Below are 27,776 nucleotides of genomic sequence, written 5' to 3'. Positions count from 1 at the left end.
CAAGCCAACAGAACCCTAGGGCTGCAATCCATCTCGGCGTCTCTCTCGAAGGTGTCCCGGGGCTTCTGTGGTCCGTCCGGTCCTGCAGGTGAGGTTGCTGAGAGTCAGGGGAAAGCGTCTTCTGTCTCTCACCACCTAGTGCAGGTGAGCGTGCAGGACGTGGGTGCCGGTTTTGCAGCCTTGGCTGCGCTGATTCCCTTCGTCTGGGGCGGAGGCTCAGGGGTTGTAGTTTCGAGGTCTCAGAAGAGAACATCCGCCCTCCCCGCAGGCTGTGTCAGGCTTCTGCTCACATCGCTCTCAGGGTAGGCTGGGGCAGCTCCAAGAAACCATCTGTATCTCTGGCGTAGTTGTCCAGCACCTGCCCCGCGCCCAGGGTCTGCGGGAGCCGCCGCTGCCCACGCACATGCGCAGTGGCGCCGTCGGGAGCCCTGCCTCCTCCTCCACCTCCTTCTCCTCCTCCTCCGCCGCCTCCCGGTTCCGCAGTCACTTCCTGCAGCTGTTTCCCAGTGCCTCCACTCCGAACGACTTTTGACAGTCAACCTCCAGCATCGGAGCGGCCGGACAGCAGCGGCGAGCGCAGAAAGTGGTCGTGGAGCGGGCGGCGGCGCGCGGGTGGCCGGGCGGCTGCGGCCTGCCGGTTCCGGTGAGTGCGGTCCGCGGGTCGGTGCGGCTGCGTCCCAGTGCGCGTGTCAGCCTCGCCCGGGGCGTCCGGCGGGCCACCGATCCCGATCCCGCAGCCGTTCTCGCAGCCGCCTCGGCGACTCGGTGCTCCCGGCCGGCATCCGCCCGGGACTGGAGTGCGTGTATGGGTGCCCAGCCCAGGAATGGCACACGCGGGGGCGATGCTGCAGGGGCGCAGCTTTGAGTCCTAGATGCTGAGCCTGGGTCGCCACGGCCTTCTCCCCCTCTCAGCTTTCTTCTGAGACATAAAACAGCCTGCCGGGGTTGTTTCTCTGCCTGTCGCGTTCTGGTGACCTCTGAGTAAGATTCTCTCTTCTCTTCTCCAGAATGTCCAGGGACAGCCTTTCCTACTTTACTCAGATGCCAGGAACCTGTTCCTGGATTCTCTTCTTTTCCTTGGGTCTATTTCTGCCTAGGGAAGGGCTGTTGTTTGCCGTACAGCCCGTGAGGAGTAGGCCCCAGCCCGGCCATGGAAACGTGTGCTGTGGTCATTCATTTTCCTTAAACTGGTACATGATGAAGCTGTGATTTTCTTTAGTGTTTTCTCAGCTCTAAATTAGGACATTAAGCCCTGTGCATCCCTCATGTATGCCATCGCAAGCGTCCAATCGGATGGATTTTTAAGAACTGAGAAGTATTTTTATATCAGCGTCTAATTTAGTCTCTTAAATTAATGCAGCAGTTTGAATGGATCCGGGTGTGTTTTTGGGTTTTTGTATTTCAGTCTGTGCCTTCACCGAAGCTTCGGTTTTATTTATTTTAGAGTTATTTATTTATTATACAAATGCAATACCTGTTGTGATTGTTGCCTATAGATTTTTTGGGGGGAGATGGTTAGCCTTATGTTGATTATTAAGCATAACGGCAGTATTTTTGAGATCTCTACCCTTTCTTTCAACATTACGATGATAAAATGTAATAATAGGTAAGCCTGCACTGTAAACACCCCCTACCCCACCCCACCCCCCCCCCGCCGGTGTTTTGCTCTGGAATAAGGCCTTTTGTGCCTCTACTGTGAGGAGGGCCTTGCTTCTGTTGGACGGCTGGCTGTATGTCACAGTGCTGCCCAACGCATCCTAGGGTTTCCTCAGGTGGGAGTTAGCATGCAAAAAACAAACCCAGGCATGTTTTGGTAGGAAGCTGATTCTGTTTTCTGTATATTGCTGATTTTCTTTTTATCTAGATGTTTTGGAACCCTGCTCTGTCCTTTCTCTATGACCCAACAGCATTGATGACCTAACAGAGAATCTGTGTGACAAGTTAGTTAAACTATTTAAAAAGATGCTTTTGTTTCTTTGCTGTCAACTCCGCCTCCCCCCCCCCCCCTTCCAATCTAGAATTATCTTTGCTTTTTGAATGTCTTTTATTTAGTTTGGAGACATAGTATTGTTTCAGAGAAACTTATTGTTTAAATGTTCCAAATCTGTATCACTTTTCTTTTTCTTTTTCTTTTTGGTTTTTTGAGACAGAGTTTCTCTGTGTAGCCTTGGCTGTCCTGGACTCACTTTGTAGACCAGCCTGGCCTGGAACTCACAATGTTCTGCCTGCCTCTGCCTCCTGAGTGCTGGGATTAAAGGTGTGCGCCACCATGCCCGGCCCCATATCACTTTTCTTTGTGTTTCCAGAGATGTGAGTGGTTGATTATTATCCTATTCTTGCTATTGCGATTAATGGAAGAGTACTGTTAAATTCTACGACTACTGTTTTGCTCTTAACTCTATGGCTTCCCAGCCAGTGGCTCCTCTTCAGTGTGTGTGTGTTACCAAGTGTGCTTACTTTTCAGAGTCATTTGAGTAAATCCATTACCTCGGCAGCTGAAACACTGTATCCTCTTGACCAAGAGAAGGAATTTTAACCGTACTGAGAGTGGGGGGAAGGGCAGACTTTGAAATAAGGATTCGACTTTGGATAATTAGAATCTGAGGAACTCAAAGGGTGTTTGCGGTGGTGCGTTTTGTAAGTGACTAGAACTGAAAGATGCCATGTGATTGGGGTGCAGGAGGAATCAGGGGTAAAACTGAAGAGGGAGGGGAACATAGTAGGTTGCTTCTGAGGAAAACAGAATTGAGAAATAGAGAGCTTCTTGGCTTCATTTTTTTTTTTTTTTTTTTGTTGCTATGATAAACTATCCTGACAACTTAAGGGAGAAAGGGCTTATTTTGTGTCATATATGGTTCAAGGTACCCCTGTCATGGTGGGGCAGTCTAGGTGACAGAGTCTGAAGCAGTTAGTCACATTGGGTCAACCGTCAGGAGAGAGCAGCTCTAGTGTTCATTTCTGTCTCCTGTTGATGCAGTCCAGGACCCATGCAGTGGTGGTCCCCAAAGTTAAGGTGTGTTGTGGGATATTTATTAATTCTTGAGGGCTTTTCGATGACCTGGCTAATTCCCCAATGATTGAGACAGAGACCTATTGGTTTATTTAAATAGCTTTATACACTAACTGGGCAGGTATGATTAATCCTGTAAGCTAGCCTGGCTACCTCCCAGCCGTACTCCCCGAGTTACTTGCCAATATATTGTCCTTTGTGGTCTGGAGCTGCTCCATCAGGCCATATTCTTTCTCTCAGCCTTGTGGTCTCTACCTCAGATCCCAAGCCCAGAAACTGAGGCCCCGCCCACTTCTCTTCTGCCCAGTTACAGGCTGTGCAGCCTCTTTTATTTAACCAATCAGAGAATATTGGGGAGCAAAGCTGATACTACATCATTCCATGTACATGAGCCTGGACTGCTACCAGATCTTGGGGCCGAGAATTTAGCATTTGTATCCATAGCACCAGACCAACCCCTAACAACAGTGGGTCTTCCTACCTCAACCTAATGGGCGCAACGACAGCCATTCTGATCTGCATCACCCCTCTTTAAGACTCTTTCTAGGTAATTTCAGATCCTGTGGAGTTGACAATTGAAATTATAAGTATCACTGAGTGTATCCTTATTCAGGAAGAAAGGGGATGATACAAGTGGCCTAAACGGCACCACAAGGTTTAGTTAGGGTAGTGTGGTCCAATACTTGGTTGGATATTTTTCAGACTGGAAAATGTCAGTGCCCTGAGTAGGGTTGAGGGGGCCAGGAGAAGGCTGGCCTGGGTATGGAGTCTGGTTCTCTTGGCACCAAACAGGTGGTTGTGCATGGTAGAGGGCGTGGGTGTACTGTTGCCAGACTATCTTTTCATCACTGGATTCTGTGAAGCTTTTGATTTTTAAATATTGACAACCCATTCAGCTTAAAAACAAAAAGAAAACAAAACTCAGTCTTCCAAACGGAACATTGGTGCCATCTGAGACCCACAGGCTAGCGCGGTCCCCTCTGCCTCGCTGAACCCGCTGGCTTAGCTGCTCACCTGCTGTTGGTTGCTCAGGAGGAACATTTTATTTACATCTGTTGCATTTTAACGCTGCCCTCATCCTAGATTCCTCCCACCTTTCAACTTATTGTAGAAATGCCTTAAAGATCAGATAAGTGGCTGTGCACTCTGATACCAGCACTGGGGAGGTAGAGGCAGAAGAGAAAGAGTTAAAGTCCTTCTCAGTAACAGCAAATTTGAGATTATCCTGGCTACATGAGACCTTCTTTTTTTAAAAAGGGGGAGAAAAGGTGGCTGGTGGATACAATGCTGCTGTACACAGGTGTGTGTGTCAAGGTAGAAGAACTTGTGCCATAGTACATACACATGTACACAGTAAAACCAGTCCCCCCCTTAAACAAACAAACAAACAAACAAACAAAAAAAGAGATTCTCAGAGGTGGTAATCTTTTCTGCTTGTGACCATCCTTTGAGTGGAAGAGTTTCTTACCTAGTGTGTTTTCTCTTGTTTGTTTGTTGGTTTTTTGTTTTGTTTTGTTTTTTGTTATGAATATTACCATCAAGAGTTTCAGCACCTCGGAGAAAGTGGTCTAGATGACCTTTGGTGTCTAACTCCAGCACGTGACCTAACTCCAGCACGTGACTTTTCAACTTAATTAGCCATGGATGCAGTGCTGCAAATGCCCATGGCCAGAGGGATGACATTTGGAACTGAGCCAAACAAAACAAAGGCAACTCTCTGAAGCCATTCTCAGGGGAAAGCCTTATGTCAGTGGGGGAACGTCTGCTAGGCTGAGGTTAAGGAGAGAGGCCCCAAAGTGGGTGTGGAGAGGAAAAAGACTTTGGTGTCATTTCTATGCCATAGTGCGGAGATCTCATTTTAATTTTCTTCCCTGGTTGCTTCAGGTTTGAAGACTCTGCTCCTCGTCACCCACTGGATTATGCCCGGGGTTTTCCTGCCTGATGATTCTTCTGCAGCAGGCTGGGCTTCCTCCACCTAAGCGGCCCTCGACCTCTCCTCCTATGTCAGTGGCTGCCAGGTCCACAAGGACCTTGCAGCTTCCGCCACAGAAGCCTTTTGGGCAGGAGGCATCCTTGCCTCTGGCAGGGGAGGAGGATTTAGCTAAGGGAGGAGAGCTAGACTCTGCCCTGGAGGAGCTGTGCAAGCCCCTCTTCTGCAAACTCTGCAATGTCACCTTGAACTCTGCTCAGCAGGCCCAGGCACACTATCAGGTAAGGAAAGCAGTTGTCAGTGGGTGAGCATTTGGGCTCTGTTTGATTAGATGGTGTCAGTGGGTGAGCATTTTGGGTGCCGTTTGGTTAGATGGTGTCAGTGGGTGAGCATTTTGGGTGCCGTTTGGTTAGATGGTGTCAGTGGGTGAGCATTTTGGGTGCCGTTTGGTTAGATGGTGTCAGTGGGTGAGCATTTTGGGTGCCGTTTGGTTAGATGGTGTCAGTGGGTGAGCATTTTGGGTGCCGTTTGGTTAGATGGTGTCAGTGGGTGAGCATTTTGGGTGCCGTTTGGTTAGATGGTGTCAGTGGGTGAGCATTTTGGGTGCCGTTTGGTTAGATGGTGTCAGTGGGTGAGCATTTTGGGTGCTATTTGGTTAGATGGTGTCAGTGGGTGAGCATTTTGCTACCGTCTGGCCACAAGTTGCCTCTCTAGATATGCCCAGTTAAGCCTAGAAAACTCACAAGAAGAGGAAATAGAATACCATGTTTTACAAAGTGGGCTCTGCGTGGTTTTGAGGAGAACGTGTGATGCACTACATTAATTCAGTGTAAAATTGTTCTTGAGTTTGTACAACTTGCATCATTTTGAGGCCACCTACCACATGACTCTTACACTTTATTTTACTTAAGACTTGCCCTATGTACCTTATTACAGCTGAGGTGTCTTTTTGGTTTTGTTTTTATTTTATTTTTGGTTTTTCGAGACAGGGTCTCTCTATTTTAGCCTTGGCTGTCCTGGACTCACTTTGTAGACCAGGCTGGTCTTGAACTCAGAGCGATCCTCCTGCCTCTGTCTTCCAAGTGCTGGGATTAAAGGTGAGGACCACCATGCCCAGCTGAGGTGTTTTTTTTTAATAAATAATATAGTATTGAACTACTGAGTCCTACCTTCATCATAAGTACTCTGTAGGTTCTTTTAGTCTTCTGAGTGAGCTGCTACTGAACATTAAAGATGTAAAGCATTTAATCTCTATGTAGAATAGCTTGTGGAAAAGGCCATTTTAAAGGGCATTATTACCTAAGAATAAATGGGGAACTAAGAGAGGGTATAGGGTTCATTTAAAAATTTTTATTTTATTTTTAGTTATGTGTTTTTGTGTGTATGCATGCTTGTGTGCACATGTGCATGTGGGTGTCTGCAGAAGTCAGAAGAGGACGTTGGATCCCTCGAAGCTGGACTTGTATGGTTATGAGCCACCTGCTGTGGGTCTTGGGGAGCAAACTGCAGTCTCCTGCAAGAGCTGCAGATATTCTTACTTGCTGAGCCCCAGTATTTCTTTTGACTTTACACTGTTGTCTGTATACAATTTGATGCTTTTCCTTTTTGGAGAAAAGAGACCTGAAAATAGAAACTTTCTTTGAATGGAGGGTTATCTCCAAGACCACTGTTGATTTAGTTCGTAGTCCTTGCTAAGACCGCATGGTAGAAAGCTGTTAGTTATGAAGGATTTCTTGTTGCCTGAAACTGTGCTTTCCTGTTGCGACCTTCACTGCTTTCAGATTGACCTGACTCAGGTGACAGAGAGTGGAGAAGAGACAGACACCATTTAGAAAAGCTGGCATCGGTGGGTAGAGGTCTCTGATGGGAAAGCATCAGAGTGCATTGGCCAGGAAACTCAGCGCCACCCAAGACCAAGGAGGAGGCAAGTTAGCGACTCTTGGGAGGAGGACTCCATAGGGGAGCAGTCTCAGGCCACAGTCATCAGTGCTTTGACTCTTCCTGCCACCCTGACAACAGTAGTGCTCAAGTTCGTAGGACTAGGGAGGCCTTGCCATGCCGGTGAGTGGGAGGCGCTGCTCTTGTCAATAGTAGACATCCACTCAGTCTTCAGCTCCCCACACCTTTCTCCACTTTAAAGTTTTCTTTGCTTCCTTTGGTTCTGCTCCTAAAGATGGGTAATTGAACAGTTGGTGCTGCGTTAGAAATATTTCCTTGGGAAGAAAAGGTCTGTTGCTCTGCCTTGTTCAGGTGTGTTTGCGCCCAGATTCCCAGCGGAATATTCATTACAGCGGATCAAAAGCAGAGCCTTGGTTCATCAGGGCTTCTGCCGTTTCCCCATTTTCTTTTTCAGTCCAGTCTCTCAACACCAAGTGTTACTCCCCATGACAACCAGACACTGGCTGCATCTTTTCCTGTTCAGGAGGCATCTGTTAGGATGACTGGCCTCAGACAGACATAAATGTAGGTCGCTTTCGCATATATTCTTGTGAGATGGTTGGTTTTGCATAAGATCACTTACAAAAATCAAGGACCAGTTGGGTGGTTAAGATTTGTAGTTCCCTGTAGCCTTTCTTAGATCTTTACTGAGCAGAAGCCTGCTTTGCCTTTAGTATAGTTATTATCTTTTTAGGGAAATTTAGGCAATGTGATTCCCCCCCCCACCCCCCCAGGCAGGGTTTCTCTGTGTAGCATTGGCTGTCCTGGACTCACTTTGTAGACCAGGCTGGCCTCGAACTCACAGAGCTTCCCCTGCCTCTGCCTCCTGAGTGCTGGGATCAAAGGCGGATGTCACCACTGCTTGCGGGGAATGTGTGATTTTATTTATTTTTATTTTTGTTTTTTGAATTTTTGTGTGAGACGGCTTCTTTGTAGCCACAGTGTAGCCTTGGCTATTCTGAAACTTGATCTGTAAGCCAGGCTGGCCTTGAATTCACAGAGACCCACCTGCCTCTATTTCTACCACTGCCTGGCAGCAATGAATGATTTTAACGTGTTAGTGTAGGTTGTAGCATACCTTGGGTTGTTTTTCCCCAATACAGTTATGTGACTCTTATGTCTACACATTGATAGACTCTTTTGAATTTGCACAGAGGATTTGTTTTGATGGAAAAACTGTTGGATTTTGGTTTAAACTACCAATGAAATCAGCTTTTTAAAAAAATTGTACATTTCTTAACTGTTTGCTCTAAACTTTTTAGTTGACAAGATTTGTAAATTATTCCTGTTTCCTCCATGGTGCAGTGAGTAAATAAACCAGAAAGCAGAAATTAAAAATTCCCTAGTAATAAACACTTTAAATGGTAAAGTTGGGTGAGGAAGACAGCTTGTTTCAGAGCCGAAACCTGAGAGTAAGAAGAGGCTGGAAGGAGGGATGACTACAGAAGGAGGGATGACTACAGAAGGAGGGAGGACTACAAAGGAGGGAGGACTACAAAGGAGGGAGGACTACAGAAGGAGGGAGGACTACAGAACTTGCCTGGCACTTGGGAGGTGGCGAGTGGGAGAGGCCAAGGACATCCTCAGCTTCTCATTGAGTTTGAGGTGAGCCTGGGCTAAACGAGGCCCTGTATTATCCCTCCTGCCCCCCAGCAGTTCTAGACCACCCAGAGCTAGCAACGTAGTGAGCGCCTATCTCGAAACCAAGCAAACAGGAACTGAATGTGTACGCTGGGGCTCTGACCTCGGGCCCTCCTGCTCAAGCACCAAATGCGCTGCTGACTGAGGCCTCTCTAAGTGTCTGAGACTTGGATTTCTATAAAAGTCATAAGCATGAGAGTGTATCAAATCATCATCATCATCATCATCATCACATGATCATGTGGAACCAAGAAGAATGTGTCCCAACATGGAAGGAAACCATAGCAGTGTCAGCCTGGAGCTAGGAGTGATGGTGGCCCCTGTAATTCTAGCACTTGGAAAGTGGAGGCAGAAGGAGCCACAGTTTGAGACATTCTTGCTCCATAGTCTCCAGGAACTCCACAACATCCTGGGGTACTGGAGACTCTGGTCACATGAATCAGAAAAATGTTGGACTGAAAGATGCGTTAAGTGAGGAGGCCTAAGTGGGAGGTGAGAAAAGAATGCTGTCAGAGGCAAGGGTGACCCTGGGGAGCACTAGTGACAGGCCGGGGGGCAGCGGGTACAGAGCCAGCGGTTTATGGTGAACGGCTGGCAACGTAAAGCTTTATTTCAAGATGAAAAACCTGCTTTGTGATTGTTATTTTGGGGTGATATCACGGGCCATACATCTGTTATCTCAGTCATGTGCTCGTAAGTGGAAAGGCCCTGCATGAAAGCACAATTCCCTCTCTGAATTGCCTGACCCTCTTTAGTGAGCTGGTGCTGTTGAAATCCAAGTTTCACATTGCGCAGTGTCGTAAGCAGCCATTGTTAGCTGGAGTCCGACGGTATCACATTCCAATACTCAGGATACAGTGGCCATGGCTCTGTAAAAACTCTCCTCAGCCTCCTCTCCATTGTTTCCAACATCTTCATCTTCCTAATCGAGCTGCCGTCTCAAGGCATGGGTAGTCATCGCAGATGGTTTAGAGCCCAGGTCTTTTAGCCCAGTCATTAGCTTTGAAGCAGCCCCGGCTGTGTCATTTATCTTTTTAAATGAGGCTACCTAATTTCTCCATTTTAAAATTACGGCTTTCGTTATAACTTAATTTAACATCAAATTTCTGGAAGAGAAATGAGTCTTCACTTTATTAAAATGTATCTGCATGCTTAGATTACTCAGTGGAATCCTGGCATGAAGAAACATAATAGGGTTTCATCAGCATAAACACCCAGAGGAAGAGCTGCTTTGAGAAGGAAAGTAACAGATTTTTACATTTATGTATGTATATATTTTTTTTACATTTATATGTACATACATTTACGTATGTATACATGTATATGAGGTTGAACTCAGGTCACCAGACTTTGTGGCAAGTGCCTTTATTGGCTGAGCCCTCTTGCAGGCCACATTTTTTAAAAAATAAAATCAAATTACATGGAAAAAGTTTACTAAGTGCCCACCTTGAAAGTTAGAAATTTACCTGCTAATTTGCATATTTATATGAAAAATAGCTAGTTACACAAAGCACTTCTCTAAAGTTTATCATAAACACAGATTGTGCTTGGTACCCAGATGAGTGTCACATTAGCTCTGTTGATGAGAGAAACTAAGTGGTTTTAAACCTATGATGCTAAATGCAGTGGCCTCTAGTCACGGCAAACAGAATGCGACCTGGGGAGGGAGACAGGGCAGTGGGTAAAGTGCTGTGCAGCTTGAGTTCAGATTCCAAGCACCCAATGACAAGATGGGTGTGGCTCTCCCCTGTAATCTCAGCCTGTCCTTGGGGGCCAAAGGTGAGGGGATGGAGGAGTGAGAGACAGAAGGATGCCAAGGCCTGCCAGTCTAGCCAAAAGGGCAAGCCTCAGGTTCAGCAAGAAGACCCTGTCTCAAAAAATAAGGTGGAGAGCAGCAGAGGATGATGTTGTGTCAACTGGCTTCGGCATGCTTAGGAATGCGCGTGTGTACACACACACACACACACACACACACACACACACACACACACACACAGTGATTGGCTCTTCCCCTTATGCTTAGTCCCTCCTCTTAACCTTTCCCCTCTCCTCTGCCATTTTCAGAGTTTGGCCTGGTAGAATTGGACCATGGAGGGTCTTCCTTTCCCAGTCATTCTCAGCCTGCTGTACTTTGGTGTTCGTTACAGTGTTCCACTGATTTAGACAGTTTAACATCAACCATCCAGGTTTGCATGGTTGTCAGTATTTCTAATCTCAGCTTATTTTTTTTAATTAAAAAAATATATTTTTATATGTATATGGGTGCACTGGCTACCCATATCTGGGTATCTGTATATCTGGGTACCATGTGTGTGCTTGGTGTCCCTGAGTTCAGAAAAGGATGAGTGCTTCCCCGGGACTGGGGTTCAGATGAGTGTGAGCCACTGTGTGGGTTCTGGGGACCATACCTAGTCTTTTGGAAGAGCAAGCAATTTTCTTCTTCTTCTTTTCCTTCTTCTCCTTCTCCTCCTTCTCCTTCTTCTTCTTTTTAAGATTTATTTATTTATTACATATATAGTGTTCTGCCTGCATGTATATTTGCACACCAGAAGAGGGCCTTAGATCACATTATAGATGGTTGTGAGCCACCATGTGGTTGCTGGGAATTGAACTCAGGACCTTTGGAAGAGCATCCAGTGCTCTTAACCTCTGAGCCATCTCCCTAGCCCCAGAGCAAGCAATCTTAACTGTTGAGTCAACTCTCTAGTCCTCAGCTAATTTTTATGTTTTCAAATTTTTCTTACCCAGATAAACTAGGAATGGTAAAAATACCCTTCGGGATTGGGGTGGGCTTGTGCATTTTCATAAGTGGCCAAGGCACTTTGGAATCTATACAGCTCTGGACGGGAATCCTGACTCCAGTGCGTTAGATTATAAAACCTTTCCCTATCCAACATCTGCAAATCACACCTGCAAAGCACAGGCTATTATTTCCCCTTGCACGATTGTGAGAATTGAGTATTTTATGTTAGTAAATACTGATTGTTGAAATGGGTTTCTGTTTTTTTTTTTTTTAGAATGCTTGGGTTTAGTGTTTCTATTGCTTTGATAAGACACCATGACCCAAAATGGGATGGGAGAAGGTTTATTTCAGCTTAATATGCTCAGGTTACCCTCCACTTCCCTTGCTGAGGGAAGTCATGGCAGGAACTGAAGAGACTGGACGAGTGCTGCTTATTGGCTTGTTCCTCATGGCTTGCTTGGTTTCTTATACCTTATACACCGCAGGACCATCTGCCAAAGGGTGGCACCACCCTCAGTGGGCTGGGCCCTTCTGTCAATCACTAATCAAGAGCGTTCACTAGACTTCCCTGCAGGCCACTTGTATGAAGGCATTTTTCTTGATTAAGATTCCCTCTTCCCAGATGGTCAAGATTGGGTCAAGTTGACAAAAAGCAACGAGCCTCAAGTGACCATTTGCCATTTGATACACAAGTACTTACCACTTATTAAACCATAACCCAGCCTTTTCTTTTCTTTCTTTCTTTTTTTTTTTTTTTTTTTAGATAGGATTTCTCTCTGTAGCCTTGGCTGTACTGGACTTGCTTTGTAAACCAGCAGGCTGGCCTCAAACTCACAGTGATCCGCCTGCCTCTGACTCCCAAGTGTTGGGATTAAAGGCAAGCGCCACCATGCCGGGCTTAGTTAGGGTTTTATTTCATGAAGAGCATGGTGGGGTGCAGGCAGACATGGTGCTGGAGGAGGAGCTGCATGAGCTATATCTTCATCTGAGGGCAAAAGAAGGAGTCTGGATATGTCTCACACTGGGCGTAGCTCCACAGTGACACACTCTAACAAGGCCACACCTCCTGATAGTGCCACTCCCTGTGGCCAACCATTCAAACACAGGAGTCTGTGGGGGCCATTCCTATTTAAACTGCCACACCATGATCTCATACTAGTGTTGTAATGTAAACACAGTTTAATATTAAAAGTCCTGCAGTTTTTTTTTGAGATTTTCAATATTTTAAAAGTCCAAGTTTTCTTTAAAAATTCAACATCACTTTAAAAGTTCACAGTCTTTGTAAAATATCTAAATACTCTCTGATATGGGTCTCATAGTTGTGGGTTTGTGCACAATAGGAAAAGAAGTTAAATACTTTCTTACTCCAACGGGGGAAAGAACCAGGGCACAGTTAACATTCAAATCAAAGCAAATCCAACGTCCCAACAGTGTAAAGTTCAGGGTCTTACATCTGGGACTCATGATCTTCTGGGCTCTTATGGGCTTGAGCAGCTCTGGCTCTCTGGCTGCGCCATCCAGAGCACACATGGCTTGTCCCACAGGCTCAGGCAGCCTCTACTCCACAGCTGCTGCTGCTGCTGTTGGTGGGCAATCCCATGATACTATCATCTCCACTGGAGCTGGGCTGCACCTTCACCAAAAGCCTCTCCCGGGCTTTCCTCAGGGAGCTTTGGCCCCGCCACATGGTGAGACAATTCATCTTCTCTTCAGTGCTGGGGCTTCTGCTATCGTTGTGGCTGTACCTTCACTAGCCTCTCCCGGCCTCTCACAGTGCTAAGCCTCAGCTGCTCCTCAGGACCCCTTCATGCCACTTAAGAAACTTTATACATTGCCAAGTTAGGCTGCCGGTGCTGAGTACAGGTTTGGTCCCCTCTAGACCACAGCTTGTGTCTGCTGACACTGAGGAAGCACTCCCCAGATGACTTCTCACCTCAGTGATGCTGGTCTCTTCTCTCTCTCTCTCTCTCTCTCTGTTTCTCTGTCTCTCTCTATGTCTCTGTCTCTCTTTTTTGTTGTTGTTTTCTTTTTTTTTTTTTCAAGACAGGGTTTCTCTGTGTAGCCTGGGCCTTCGTGGACTTGCTTTGTAGATTGGGCTAGCCTTGAACTCACAGCAGTCTGCCTGCCTCTGCCTCCCTGAGTGCTGGGATTAAAGACATGTGCCACCACGCCCTGCTTGCTGGTCTCTTCTTAATCACAGCTAATTCCTCAGCCCCAGCTGACCAGTATTGATTGTCCCAGCAAAGCCAGGGTTTTACTTTAGTAGTTCTGGTCTCTTGTTAATCACAGCCACATTCTTCCGCTTCAGCTGACTAGAACTACAGACTCTTCTATCAAGATAATCAATGTCCCTGATAGAGTCTGGAAATGACTTCAGAAGCCAGGCTCTCTCCTCTGTGCCCGTCTCAGATTATCTTTTAAGTTCCCACAGTTGCTCAATAAGCTCCGAATACTCAACAAAGTTCTTCCACAATCCTCCCCAAACAACATTGTCACGTCTGTCACAGAAAAACCCTACTCTTGATCCCAGTTTGTGTCTTAGTTAAGTTTCTATTGCTGTGATAGAGCCCCATGACCAAAACTAAGTTGGGTGTGTGTGGCATTTCAGCCTCCAACTCTCAGGCCACACTCCCTCAATGGGGGAGGGGGGGGGGTCCAGGCAGGAACTTCAGAGGCTGTGGAAGAACTTTCCTTACTGGCTTCTTCCTCATAGATTGCATTCAACCTGGTGTCCTGTATATGCTCGGCAAGTAATTTACTACTGAGCTGCATCCCCAGCCTTTTTAAAGGTTGGTTTTAAGACGAGGTCTCACTGAGTTGCCCACTTGAACTTGAACCCACAGTTGTTCTGCCTCAGTTTCCCTAGCATCAGGATGGCAAGAGTACTACACGTCCCAGTTCCTGAGTGTCTTACAACCAGCAGATGAGCTCATAGACAGTGATCCTCAGGTATAAATGTAGTTTTTATTACACTCTAAGTCAGCGAGCTTGGTTGACTTACCTGAGGAGGAACCCTTACGGTTTTCTTGTTCGCTGTCTGGATCACCAGGTGATAAGTGGATCCAACTCTTGCTTTGACCTTGGCAGGGGGTAGCAGCTCTCCTTACCCAGCCCTGGCCATCTTCCGCTTCTCTAGCTGACTCCATCCGTGTCTCATGTCCCTCCTCAGACAGCTCTCCGTGCTCTGGACCAGTTGGACTCTCCATCCTGTGCTCTGGATTTTACCGGCCATCCCCATCTCATTACCTTCAGATCATGAACAAACAAACACCCAGGCTCTTCCGAATATATTAGTCCAACAGCAACCTTTCTTTACTTTCTTCTTTTTAAGTAAAATTATTTATTTTTCAAAAATTTCATACATATACAATGTGTCTTGATCATATGTACCCGAACTTTCTCCTGCAACTCCCATATGGCCCTTTCTCAACATGGTCCTCGCCCACCTGCATGTCTCCTTGTTTTCTTTTATTTCTTACTTCTTTCTTTCTTTCTTTTCATCCTTCCTTTCTTTATTGAGACAGGATATCACTTCGTAGTTCTGGCTATCTTGGCACTCGCTATGTAGACCAGACTGGCTTCCAACTCAGAGATTCACCTGCCTCTGCCTCATGAGTGCTGGGATTAAAGGTGTGCGCCACCATGCCCAGCTCTGCTCTTTTTTTTTTTTTTTTTTAAACACAGGGTTTCTCTATGTAGCCTTGCCTGTCCTAGAACTCACTTTGTAGACCAGGCTGGCCTCGAACTCACAGCGATCCACCTGCCTCTGTCTCACGATGCTGAGATTAAAGGTTGTGCGCCACCATGCCGGGCTCAGCTCATTATTTTAAATACATAATATTTTATTTATTCATTAGGAATTTCACATCTATATGCAATGTCTTCTGAGCTTGTTTGCTTCCCGTTCTCTCCTCCAACTAACTCCTCCTTTCTTCCCTGCTTACCTCCTGACTTTGTCCTCTTCCTTTAATGAGCCACTGAGTCTGACTGTATGTGTGTGAATACGGGGCCATCCATTATATCCACCCGGACTTGGGCCACTTAATAGAGTCTACTCCTCTGAAGAAAATGACTCCATTCCATCAGAAGCTATCAGCTGCCAACAGGTCCCCAGCTAGAGGTGGGACATTGTGGACCCCAGCACATATATGCTGGGATGTCAGTTAGCGTGATTCCCCCCCCCCCCCAAAGACAGGGCTTCTCTGTATAATAGCCCTGGCTGTCCTGGAACTCATTCTGTAGACCAGGCTGGCCTCGAACTCACAGATATCTGCCTGTCTCTGCCTCCCGAGTGCTGGGATTAAAGGTGCGTGCCACCTTTCGGCTTGATCTTGTGTGAGTCTTCTGAAGATGGCTACAGCTGCTGTAAGTTTATGAGTGCATGTTCAGAAGACAGCATTTCACAGCACTGCTTCCTAGCCTCTCGCCTAAATCTTTTCTCCTTCTCCCTGGCCCTTGCTGTCTTGGTGACATTTGATGTTGGTAACTTCCTCCTCCTCCTCCTCCTCCTCCTCCTCCTCCTCCTCCTCCTCCTCCTCCTCCTCTTCCTCCTCCTCCTTCTTCTCCCTCTTCTTTTTTTTTTAAGATTTATTTATCTTGTGTACATGAATGCTCTATTTGCATGTACATTGCATCAGATCCCAGTATAGATGGTTGTGAGCCACCATGTGGTTGTTGGGAATTGAACTCAGGACCTCTGGAAGAGCAGACAGTGCTCTTAACCACTGAGCCATCGCTCCAGCCCAACATTTTTCTTCTTAAACAGTGTAAAAAAATTTATTTTTACTCAAAGTAATGTCTGAGGAACAAAGAAGTCATGGTGATAAAGTGGGATGCTTGCTGACATTTCCCACATGGTGTGCATTTTTTCTTTCTTCTTCCTAGCTCTCAGCTTGGCTTGGCTGTGGTTCCACTGTTCCATGCTCTGTTTCCAGGTAGATTCCAGTTGTTGGAGACCGACATCGGACTTTTGTGTCCTTCTGAGTAGAGGAACACTGTCCAGGGCAGTTGTTTCCTTCCATTTGCACTTAGGGTTGTGATTCCAGGTCCTTAGGGATTCAAGTGGATTACATTAAAATTACTCAAAATTATGTCTTCCTAATTTTGATTTACAAGTGGATTATGCACTTGAAATTGTGTTGTTTTCCCTTGACTTTCTATTAGGGTTCTTGAAAACAGGAAGAAGAATCACATGCCCTAAATAAGCCCATTACCACCTTCCTCCCCATGGTAACTCTTCAGTCTTTCTTTTCCTTGTTTATAATCATCTTGCTCACTTGGGGCCCACTGACCCCCTCTTTTGACCTGTGTTAGTTGTTTCACAGTTGAATCTGACTGCTTGCGTAGCCTTTCCTGTTTCCTGCCTTTTCATTTTTCTTTTTCTACTTTCTCTTATATCATGCTCCGGATAGCCCGACTCCCCACATTATGTCTTGGAATATTCCTTCGTACCTTTAATCTCTCTTTCTTACCCCATTTTTTCCCCCCACCCATTTGCCCTCTGGGTTGCTGCATAACCTGTCAACTTTGTACTTCTGTTCACTGCTCCTTGGGTGACTGTTTTCTAAACATTATTATCTTCTTCCTTGTCCCCCACCCCATTTTGTTTAGTCAAAGTGTAATATGGTCACAGTACTCACAGGAACAGAGAACAAATGCAATTGTGTCTCTTTTGTTGATTAGTTTTATGTTACCACGACACAAGCTAGTGTCATTTGGGAAAAGGGACTCAACTGAGAAAATGCCCCCTTTAACTACCTGTAAGCAAGTCTGCGGGGCGTTTCCTTGATCCATGATTGATGGGTAGTGGCTCAGCCCACTGAGTGCAGTGCCACACTTGGGCAGCTGGTCTTGGATTGTCTAAGAATGCAGGCTGAGCAAGTCATGCAGAGCAAGCCGGTGCGCAGCGGCCCTCGTGGCGTCTGCCTCGGTCCTGCTGACTCCCACAGTGATGGGCTATGAGCTGTAAGTTGAAGTAAATGCTTCCTTTAAGTTGCGTTCGCTCATGGTGCTTCATCACATAGCAGAAACCCTAAGACACCAGCAAACCTCACTTCTAAATAACACGAGGCAGTAACAGGAGGTAAACGTTTCTCAGCTCTTCCATTTCAAAAAAGTGTGTGCACTGTGCCATACCAGAGCATAGCTTAGCTCTAGGTTGAGCGTTAAAGACTGTTTCTCCATTGCTTCGGCTCATCTGATGTTGAGTCTCACCTTCCTCTGGGCTTTGTTTCTTTGTAGGCAACCTGCTTTAATTTCCTTCCCTGTACGGTTTTGGACTCTGTATTCTTTGAGCCTGAAAGTTCACCCTGATGAATGTGTCTGGGTCTAGCTAGGTCTTTAACATTTGTTCTGCTCAACAGTACCAGCTCCTTTCTATCTGTTTCCATCCATTATCAAGCCTCTGGAGATGGGTAATTTAAAAACAAAAAAATAATGTCCCCTGTGCCCCCCTCCCCTTTCTAGAATCCTTACAATCCCCGTCTGATGACTTCCATCTTGCCCCTGCCCAATTTATTGAAAAATCGTGCTATTCTGATATGCATTCTGCATATTTTGGATTTCCGACTGGCATTTTTATGCAGTAATCTCTTCCTGTCCCTGGGGCTGCCATTCTGTAACCCTCCTCCAGGGACTGCCTGACCCTTTGGGTGGCACCAAACATGAATTCGTTCATGAGTTTAACCAAGCGTGGGTGCATGCGGCTGTAACTTCTGAGGGTGGCAGTGCCTCCAGCACAGACTTTCCTTCCTTCACACTTCATGGATAAATCCGCCCTCAGGATAGACACGAGTCACCTCAGCATATTGTTTTCCTTTCCCTTACTAAGTTGAGAACTCTTACCTTTTCACTCCAAGGGAGTGCTTGCCAGTTTATCTTTATTATATAAGAGTGCCAGCGTACACCATGACACTCTCATCATGCCAAACGAGGGTTCCGGGCACACAAGTGTTATGATACAGTGACACCCATCCCTGGTTGATGACTAAGGGCTGAGGTGGTAGTGGTTGAGCCTAGGTGTACCAGACAAAGGATGAGTCAGAACCATGCAGATGCAGCATGGCGGCTGCGCACTTTATCATGCTGCTTAGAACTGCAAGCATTTTTAAATGCGCGAGTCTTTATTTCTGGAGTTTTCTGTGTAATACAGTGTGACACTATAGACGTGAGGGCCGAGAGGTGAGGGTGGGCTTCTGCATTACCTGTCTCTTCTTTTCTAATTATTATTTCACTTAATTTTAAATTTTAGAAGTGACCTTGATGCGAAATACTATATTGATTTTTATCTGCTTGTTTTTTGTTTTTTGGGACAGGGTCTCGCTCATTATATAGCTTTGGTTGTCCTGGAACTCACTCTGTAGACCAGGTTGGCTGTGCACCACAGAGATCTGCCAGCCACCACACCTGGCTGATGTTATTTATTTTTTTGATTTGATAGCTGTCCTTTAAACATTAAGGCTCTCTTTCTTTCTTTCTTTCTTTCTTTCTTCTTCTTTTTAAAAAATTTCTTATTCCTTTTCAGGAAGTCATGAACTTGAGGGTGACACTGATATTTATTTTTTAGTCTTACCACCTGCTTGTTGTAATACATCCTGCTTTTGCTTTTGAGGATAGTGATTTTTGACACAGCACCTTCATGTCAGCATATGCCAGGTGGCCCCAACAGTTCCCTGCATCTGATGTTTTGAATGCTGCAGAATAGTCCGTGGGCCCAGCGGAACATGGTGTCATGGGTTCTGCAAGTGGACGACTGTTTCCTGTTATGACACTTTTCTGTTTGTTGTTTGGTTTTTCCGTGACAGGGTTTCTCTGTGTAGCCTTGGCTGTCCTAGAACTCACCCTTGTAGACCAGGCTGGCCTTGAACTCACAGATCCTTCTACTTCTGCCTCCCGAGTGCTGGAACCAAAAGAGTGCACCACCACCACCACCTGGCCAGGTTTTTGTGTTTTTGTTTTTTGCTTTTTTATGGCACTTTCTTAAGGTTTGGAAAAACATTATTATCAGACTTATGCTTCATCCAACTATGAATAGTCTACATAAAAGTATGATTATCAACACTAAGAAACAGATAACTGGCCAGGCGGTGGTGGCGCACGCCTTTAATCCCAGCACTTGGGAGGCAGAGGCAGGCGGATCACTAGTTCGAGGCCAGCCTGGTCTACATAGTGAGTCCAGGACAGCCAAGGCTACACAGAGAAACCCTGTGTTGAAAAACCAAAAAAGAAAACAAAAGAAAAGAAACAGATACTGAGCTGGGTGTATGGCACGTAGAAAAGCCTAGCACATGGGAGGTAGAGGTAGGATGGTTAGGTGATCAAGTTGGCTTCATAGTGAGTTCCAAGCCAGCCTGAGTTACCTAGACAGTTTCAAACAACAACAAACTCCAGCAACAACAAACTTGACCAAAGCAAACCAAAGAGCCAACACCCATGGAAACCTTAGTGCTCCATGTGCTTTGCAAACTATTTTCATTTCACCTGCTGTCTACTCATAGCCCCTTCTACCTCTGGCATCTAATCCAAAATTAAACTTTACATGTAATATTAATATTTTATTTAACTTGAACAGGCCATCCCTTCTCCTCGTCCTTGTCTTCCTCCTCCTCTTCCTTTAAACATTAAAAAAAAAAAAAAAGATTTATTTATTTATTATGTCTGCATGTATACCTGCAGGCCAGAAGAGATCATCAGATCTCATTATAGATGGTTATGAGCCACCATGTGGTTGCTGGGAATACAACTCAGGACCTCTGTAAGAGCAGCCCCTTCCCTGCCTTTAATGATCTTACAGTTTTTGAAGAACAGCTTTGTAGAGTGTTGCCTTGTTTAATTGAGTCAGGCTATGTGATTTTTTTTTTTTTTTTTTTTTTTTTTTGGCAAGAGTACTACAGACATAATGCTGTGTCCTTCTTGCTGCATGAGTCAGGGGTGGCTCTCATGGTGTTAATTATCTCTTAATTAAGGTGTGCCTACCAGGATCTCCTTGGAAAAGATAGTTTTTCTGTTGAGTAAGGATCATATGGAGAGATATTTTGAGACCACGTGTGTATTTTTATTTCTCATCACACTTTTGCTTAGTTAGTGATGTTTCTCGTTGGCAGTGACTATTAATTACAGTGGGGCTTGCCAAATAGTGATGGGAGGTGTGGTGCTGGGGATAGACCCAGGGCTTTGTTCATGAGAGGCATGTGCTCTGTCACTGAGCTGTGTCCCTAAATCCTTATCAGTTTTCTTGGGTTTACTGATCTACTGCTTTTTTTTTTTTTTTTTTTTTTTTTTTCAACACAGGGTTTCTCTGTGTAGCCCTGGCTGTCCTGGACTCACTGTGTAGACCAGGCTGGCCTTCAACTCACAGTGATCTACCTGCCTCTGCCTCCCAAATGCTGAGCTTAAAGGTGTGCGCCACCACACCCAGCTGAGTTTCCTGCTCTTGTTGGTGGCAGGAACCTGGGAGATGGGGGCTTTAAAATGAGGCAGACTAAAGTCCTGTGCAATAGCTAACTTTATTCAGAGCATCAGACAATTTATGCTCCTAGGGTTAAGAGTCACCTGAGTAAAGTGTGCAGTCACAAGGACAAGCAAAATGTGCTTAACTCATGTTTTTCCATACAGGCACATGAATAACAGCAGCTGAAGTAAACTTGCTCCTATCTGGTATGCCTGGAAGGGGCATGAAAATACATTCCAAGAGCATTCTATGTTTTTCATTTTTTGAAGAAACTGAGGTCACAAACCTTTTTAGTTTTCTCATAAGCATCCAGAATTCCTCTTATCGGATTCCATTCTAGTACTGTATTCCATACTCCAGGCAGGCCTTGAACTTGTGTGACCTTTCTTCCTCAACATCCCAGCTAGCTTGGACTACAGGCGTGTCCTACCCTGTCCTTTCTGTTTGTTTCTTTGTGTGTTATTTATTTTTGTTTTGTTTTGAGATACACCTTCACTAAGTAGCGTTGGCTGGCTTCAACTCAGAATTTAGACCAGGATGGCCTTGAACCCACAGAGATCCTTGGGCCTCTGCCTCCTCAGTGCTGGGATAAAAGGCGTACACCTCCACGACTAGCTGCCACACAGTTAGTCATTGTCTCATAAAGTTGTGGGGCCAGGCAAAGGGAACTAGAATCGGAGCACAGCTAGAGAAGAGGGCCAAGGATGGGCCTTGGGCACGGCAGAGCTCAAGGTTGTTAGGGATGAGAGACTGGAGAGGTAAGAGGGAGCCACAGAAGATGGAACATTCTGGAAGAACTATTTCAGAAAGGAGGGAGGATCAATGGTATTATGCTGCTTAGAGTTCACCTAAGATACAGTATATACAGTATGCAGGCATACTTGACTTCTGGTAGTCCCATGGGAATGGTGCGGCTCATGCGTTTGGATGTCGGAACTTAGCTGTCTAGGCTGTGTGCTAGTCCTTTGTTCATTCCTAGGAGTTTGCATGTAAATGTTGGTACGAAGGTTTAAATTTTGCAACATGGTTTAACAAGTAGTGAACTGTTTTGCCCTTATTCAGAGTGCTTTTAAAGGTTTTTTTTTTTATTGTGTATGTGCACCTGCGTGACTCTATGTTTGCCTGCATGACTGTATGTGCGTCATGTGTGTGTAGGAGCCTACAGAGGTCAGAAGTGAGCATTGATATCCTAGGACTGTATTGACAGGTGCCCATGAGCTGCCTGAAGTGGGTGCTGGGTTCTCTACGGTAGTGTGAAGCTCTCTTAGATTTTGGGTCATCTCTCCAGCCTGTCAGAGTGCTTTTTTATCCTTGCTACCAATTTTGTCTTCATTTATTAGCTTAAGGAATATACTCATGTGAATTATGACTTAAAACTTGGTGAGAAAGGCCATGCTGACTTGGCAGATGTTTAGTGTGTTTCCCCAAGCCACCAGGATGTGTGGTAAGGGCTGCACTGATGAGGTTGAAAGTCATTGCTTTGCTGGTGTTTCCTTCTGATGGTGTGTGCCCACCCCCGCCATAGGTCTTCCTCCTGAAGGTGTGTGCCCACCCTCGCCATCGGTCCTCCTCTGTCAGGCTTGGTCCATATCAGCAAACTCTTACAGGATTTCTGTGAGCAGCAAATGAACTGAGGCTCGCTCATAAGCTCACCTCTGTATGAAGTGACTCTTTGTAAGTGCAGCTTTTGTAAAAATGATTGGATTAGCCGTCTCATTACTTGATTCTGAAGTCAGTTGGACCAGGGCATCACAAGATTTTTATTGACGCAATGGTGTCTGAACCGTGATAGGTGCCATGCAGGACGCAGCACTGGGGACTGTGAGACATCTCTGGAAACTTAGAGGAACTAATGTCTTTTGGCTTCATTCTTTTATCTTCTGTGGATAAATGTAACTTCTCTCTTAGAACCTAATGACAGGCTCTGTCCTGTTTTGTTTTTACTGTCAATTTGATACAAACCCTGGGAAGAGGGAACCTCAGTTCAATGATTGCTTCAGTTGGATTGGTCTGCGGCCATGTCTGTCAGAGGTTGTCTTAGTTGATGTTGGAGGGTCCAGGCCACATCGGGTATCACCGACCTTCCCTAGGCAAGTGGGTCTGAGCTGTATTAGAAAGCCCACTCAGCATGCGCCGGTGAGTAAGCAGGGAAGCAGCATCCATCCATGGTGTCTGCTTGGGTTCCTGCTGTGACTTAGTGATGGACTGTGACCAAGAAGAGGAATCCAGAATAAACCTTTTCTCTGCCAAGTCGCTTTTGGTTGTGAGGTCTACAACAGCAGCAGATCATAGCCGAGGGCAGACTCTTGCTCTTTAAGACAGAATCCGAGCTGGCTGCTGGTGTACATAGCTGTCCTGGGTGTACAGCAGACAGCGCTGCCCCAGTGAGCACGCTGATGATCACCACCTGACAAACTGTCCGCTTTGTGTTTACCTCTAGGGTAAAAACCATGGCAAGAAACTCCGAAATTATTATGCCGCTAACAGCTGTCCTCCTCCAGCCAGGATGAGCAGCGTGGTGGAGCCTGTGGCCACACCTCTCGTTCCTGTCCCTCCGCAGGTGAGGCAGTGCTGGGGGAAGAGGTCCTCACATACAGGTGGTCACGAGTACAGTTTCCTGTGCCTGTGTCTGCAGGGTCAGGCTGGGTAACATCCTGAAAGGTGGTTGGCACTTTGAACTCCTTTAGCTGTGTCTGCCAACATTTTTGAAACTTTAGATCTCTCACTAGACTTGGCGGTTATGTGTGAGATCATGGAAAATATCGTTATATCCATTTTTATATGTTTTTCCGATTTAGGTGAAATGACCATGCAGTGTCTAAAAAGAAAAAGAAAAAGAGGAAGGAAAAGATCTAAGGGCTGGAGAGATGGCTCAGTGGTTAAGAGCACTTACTGCCCTTGCCAAGGGCCCTGGGTTCTGTTCCAAGCACACACAAGGTAGCTCACCATCACCTGTAACTCCAGGTCTAGGGGAAGTTAGTTCTTCTTTTGGCTTGGGAGGGTTAGGGTACCAGATCCATGTGATGCGCATACATACATGTAGTCAAAAACTCCCATGTATAAAGTAAAATAAATCTAGAAAAATTCCATTAAAATATTATTCATCTTGATTGCTTTCATGCTGTCTTAAATCCGGCACACTAGATAAGGTTATAATTGGCTTCATTCCAGTCCCGGGCCCTGGCCTCATTTAGAATTTGCCATTACTTGGAAGTGTTGGCCTTATTATTCCAAGCTTGGTACATGGGCCAGCAGAGTGAGCCTCCTGGGGGCTTTACTGGAAGCCTGGGAAAGCGAAGTAACTTTCCATGATGTTGTGTATTTTAAGTGTTTTCTGGCTTCAGATAGGTACCCCTGCTGAGCCTCCTCCTCAGACTTATGGGGAAAATGAGATACATTAAGAGTGGCAGCATGGGCACTTCCTGCTGTTTGTACATTATGGGTTCTTCTGGCATGCTCTTTGGAATCCGAGGGCTGTCCCCCTCCCTCCTCCTGGGAAACCAGCTCAGGCCACCTTGTTTGTTTAGCACAGACCTCTGAAGTATGAAGATGCTGTGCTGTCCCTGGGCATCTTGTCTTCCAGGGCAGACAATGCTGGGTTCTGTTGTTGTTGTTTGTTTTTCATTTGTTCTAGATAATGTATAGTCTCTTCTAACCAAAGTTTACTTTGTAACTTTTTGTCAGCTCAGTGGAGTTTAATATCTATTTCCTGGCTTCCTAGGTGTTTTCCCTGGGTGTATATCCGCAGGGGGTTTGGAGAGTTATATAGGACTGGAGCCTTCAAAACTTCAAAGCTTCTGTCTAGGTGGGCTGCTCAGTATACAGCTGGTGCTCAGTAAGAGCTTATTAGCCAGTTTTGAGCAGACTTCCCTCTCTTCCATACCCTCAATGTCCACACTTTACATTTTTTTTTTCCCCCAGTGGACACTAGTTGGTGCTTTGGTTCCTAGGTAATTGTATTCCAATTAAGGACAAAGGGTCTCCCAGCCTCTCTTTCCCAGGAATCACTTTCTCCTTTCAAAATTCAGTGCCTCCGGCCATGTCCTAGGCTTTGGTTGTGTCTCAGGGCTCACATGGATCTTGGAGGACAGGGAAGGTGTGACTGTGCTTCTGTGTCTTTTCTGGCAGGTGGGCTCCTGCAAGCCAGGAGGCAGAGTGATCCTGGCCACCGAGAATGACTACTGTAAGCTGTGTGACGCCTCCTTCAGCTCCCCTGCTGTGGCACAGGCACACTACCAGGGCAAAAACCATGCCAAGAGGCTGCGTCTGGCTGAAGCTCAGAGTAACTCGTTCTCGTAGGTATTGCCATCGCCTCTGAGGCCAGATTGTTATGTGAGCGCAATTGTGTTTAAAGGAGGGCCCAAGAGGGAGCCTTGTTTCCTGGCCATCTCACTCGTTTCAATTTTCTTTTTACCAGGGACTCCTCAGAGGCAGGGCAACGGCGGACCCGGAAAGAAGGGAGTGAATTTAAGATGGTGGCCACCAGGAGGAATATGTATACAGTCCAGAGCAATTCAGGTATCCTGTCCTGTGTGTCCATGTGTATAAGTGCACACACGTCTGCAAATGATAGTGGTAGGTGGCCCCAAGAAAATAGGTTAGTGGTTGTTTTGCTGAGCTGTGCCTCAGCTGTGTATTTCTGGTATTATTTATTTCCTGTTCACTATATTACTTATTTTGGTTTTAAATCATAGTCTTAGAGACTCTTTTAATTCCTTATTTAAAAAAATTCATCAGATGAAATATATAGAACATATTAGAAAATGGGCCTCTTAGCCAGGGATGGTGGTGCACACCAGTATTCCATCACTCAGGGAGGCAGAGGCAGGCTGATCTCTGAGTTTTGAGGCCAGCCTGGTCTACAAAGTGAGTCCAGGACAGCCAAGGCTACAAAGAGGAAACCCTGTCTCAGAAAAAAACGAAGAAATAAGAAAAAAAGAAAATGTGCCTCTTGTGGGTCGGGAAGATGGTGTAGTCATGGAAACATGAGGACCTGAGTTTGATTCCAATTTTAAGGGGAAAAAGCCAGGCACAGCAGTTCATACCTGCTAGCTCAGGTGCAGGTGGCAGGCCAGGCATAGCAGTTCACACCTGCTGTCTCAGGTACAGGTGGCAGGCCAGGCACAGCAGTTCACACCTGCTAGCTCAGGTGCAGGTGGTAGGCCAGGCACAGCAGTTCACACCTGCTGGCTCAGGTGCAGGTGGCAGGCCAGGCACAGCAGTTCACACCTGCTAGCTCAGGTGCAGGTGGCAGGCCAGGCATAGCAGTTCACACCTGCTGTCTCAGGTACAGGTGGCAGGCCAGGCACAGCAGTTCACACCTGCTAGCTCAGGTGCAGGTGGTAGGCCAGGCACAGCAGTTCACACCTGCTGGCTCAGGTGCAGGTGGCAGGCCAGGCACAGCAGTTCATACCTGCTGGCTCAGGTGCAGATGGCAGGCCAGGCACAGCAGTTCACACCTGCTGGCTCAGGTGCAGATGGCAGGCCAGGCACAGCAGTTCACACCTGCTGGCTCAGGTGCAGGTGGCAGGCCAGGCACAGCAGTTCACACTTGCTAGCTCAGGTGCAGGTGGCAGGCCCCTGGAGCTCACTGGACAGACAGCCTAGGTATTGAGGAAGAAATTTGACAAATGCACGCATGGTTGCCCTTCCTGATTTTACGTCACACCATATTCGGTGTGATTTTCATACAGATAGTAAATGAGAATTATCTAGAGAATTCTTGTGAGGTGGGGAGCTATGTCACCACAGCCCTGAACACTGTGCATGCCAGCAGGGGGCGTTTGCATGAAGAGTAAGGTAAAACAGATTTCAGTGAATAACAAGAGACAGCTGGTGGAAATTCAGAAAGACAGACAAGCCTCTGGTCTGATGAATGAAATCTCAGTGTATTATTGGCTATGACCAAGGTCAACAAAAAGACAAAGGCTTTAGTTAAAAAGCTAGCTGAGATGAGGAATCATTCCCTCACTGTGTTAATGTCATGGAAGATACATTTTAGGATGAAGATGGCTTAGATTATGTTCTATGTGGAGTAATAAAAATACAGAGACTGGGTTGGAGTGATAGGTTTTTACTGTGTTGCCCACACTGGCTTCAAATCTGCCACAATCACTCCCAAGTGCTTAATTACAGGCACAAGCCACCTATGCTCAGCTACAGTCTTTAAACCATTTACTTTTTTTTTTTTCCCTCAAGTCAGGGTTTTGCTGTGTAGCCCTGACTGTCCTGGAACTCTATTTGAAGACCAGGTTGGTTTTGAACTCACAGAGATTCGTGTGCGTCTGCCTCCCTGAGTGCTGGGATTAAAGACATGCCCAGCCAAATGTTTACTTTTAAGAGCCATAAACATTTAGAACCTAGGTTTGGCTCTGCAGTCAGTGCCCTGGCACTAGTTGGAGACTCAATTTATGTTCGTAGATTGAACTTCTCTGCGCATGTAATTAAAGAAAAAAAAAAAAAAACCCATTCACCTCTCCTTCGTTTAAAGAGCCTGAATTTAGAATTAGAGAGTACAATGAGAATTGGTGGAGTGTTTTTACTAAGTGGACACTGAGTATCTGCATCTGTGTGCGGGTGTGCTTATAAAGGCTAGAGGTCAATTTTGGGGTATCTTTCTCTGTTGGTGCTTACTGATTGGCTAGGCAAGCTGGCTAGCTAGTCCCCAGGATGTACCTGTCTCCGCCTTTCCAGCACTGGGCTTAAAGGCACAGGCCACAACGCCTGGCTTTTATGTGGGTGCTGGAGGGCGGATCTCAGGCCCTCCAGCCACCTCCCCTCCCTTGATCATCTCATGTCTGCTTCTTGCTTCCACAGGTCCTTACTTCAATGCCCGCTCTCGGCAGAGGATCCCGCGAGATCTTGCCATGTGCGTTACTCCAAGTGGCCAATTTTACTGCTCTATGTGTAACGTTGGGGCTGGTGAAGAGGTGGAGTTCCGGCAGCATCTAGAGAGCAAGCAGCACAAAAGCAAGGTGTCTGAGCAGCGGTACAGGAGCGAGATGGAGAACCTGGGCTACCTACAGTGATGGCCGTGCTTTCGGAGAGGCCAGTCCTGCCTGTTGTT

At 46.2% G+C, this 27,776-nt stretch overlaps 1 protein-coding gene across 2 annotated transcripts; it reads left to right on the top strand.

The window, feature by feature from the left end:
* Nucleotides 1-351: 351 nt before the first annotated feature.
* Zmat3 (zinc finger matrin-type 3) lies at nt 352-27,776 on the top strand. Of its 2 annotated transcripts, none has more exons than XM_051157030.1 (6): nt 352-643; nt 4,895-5,221; nt 23,151-23,270; nt 24,839-25,005; nt 25,128-25,228; nt 27,527-27,776. In XM_051157030.1, the coding sequence occupies exons 2-6, from the start codon at nt 4,952-4,954 to the stop codon at nt 27,736-27,738; spliced, it is 870 nt and encodes a 289-aa protein (XP_051012987.1). In that variant the 5' UTR covers nt 352-643; nt 4,895-4,951; the 3' UTR covers nt 27,739-27,776. The 2 variants fall into 2 exon arrangements, with proteins under 2 accessions (XP_051012987.1, XP_051012988.1); XM_051157031.1 differs by lacking the exon at nt 352-643 and adding an exon at nt 679-981.

Source organism: Acomys russatus, chromosome 15, assembly GCF_903995435.1.
Source record: "Acomys russatus chromosome 15, mAcoRus1.1, whole genome shotgun sequence".
Taxonomy (NCBI): Eukaryota; Metazoa; Chordata; class Mammalia; order Rodentia; family Muridae; genus Acomys; species Acomys russatus.
The sequence above is the reverse complement of the archived record's forward strand: the minus strand, read 5'-3'. Positions and strand labels throughout refer to the sequence as shown.

What these genes read in the sequence shown, in the direction of transcription:
- Zmat3 (XM_051157030.1), top strand. Translation starts at nt 4,952, where the DNA reads ATGATTCTTCTGCAGCAGGCTGGGCTTCCTCCACCTAAGCGGCCCTCG. An exon ending in GCTCAGAGTAACTCGTTCTC is followed by an intron (nt 25,006 to 25,127) that starts GTAGGTATTGCC and finishes TCTTTTTACCAG; the next exon opens with GGACTCCTCAGAGGCAGGGC. An exon ending in TACAGTCCAGAGCAATTCAG is followed by an intron (nt 25,229 to 27,526) that starts GTATCCTGTCCT and finishes TTGCTTCCACAG; the next exon opens with GTCCTTACTTCAATGCCCGC.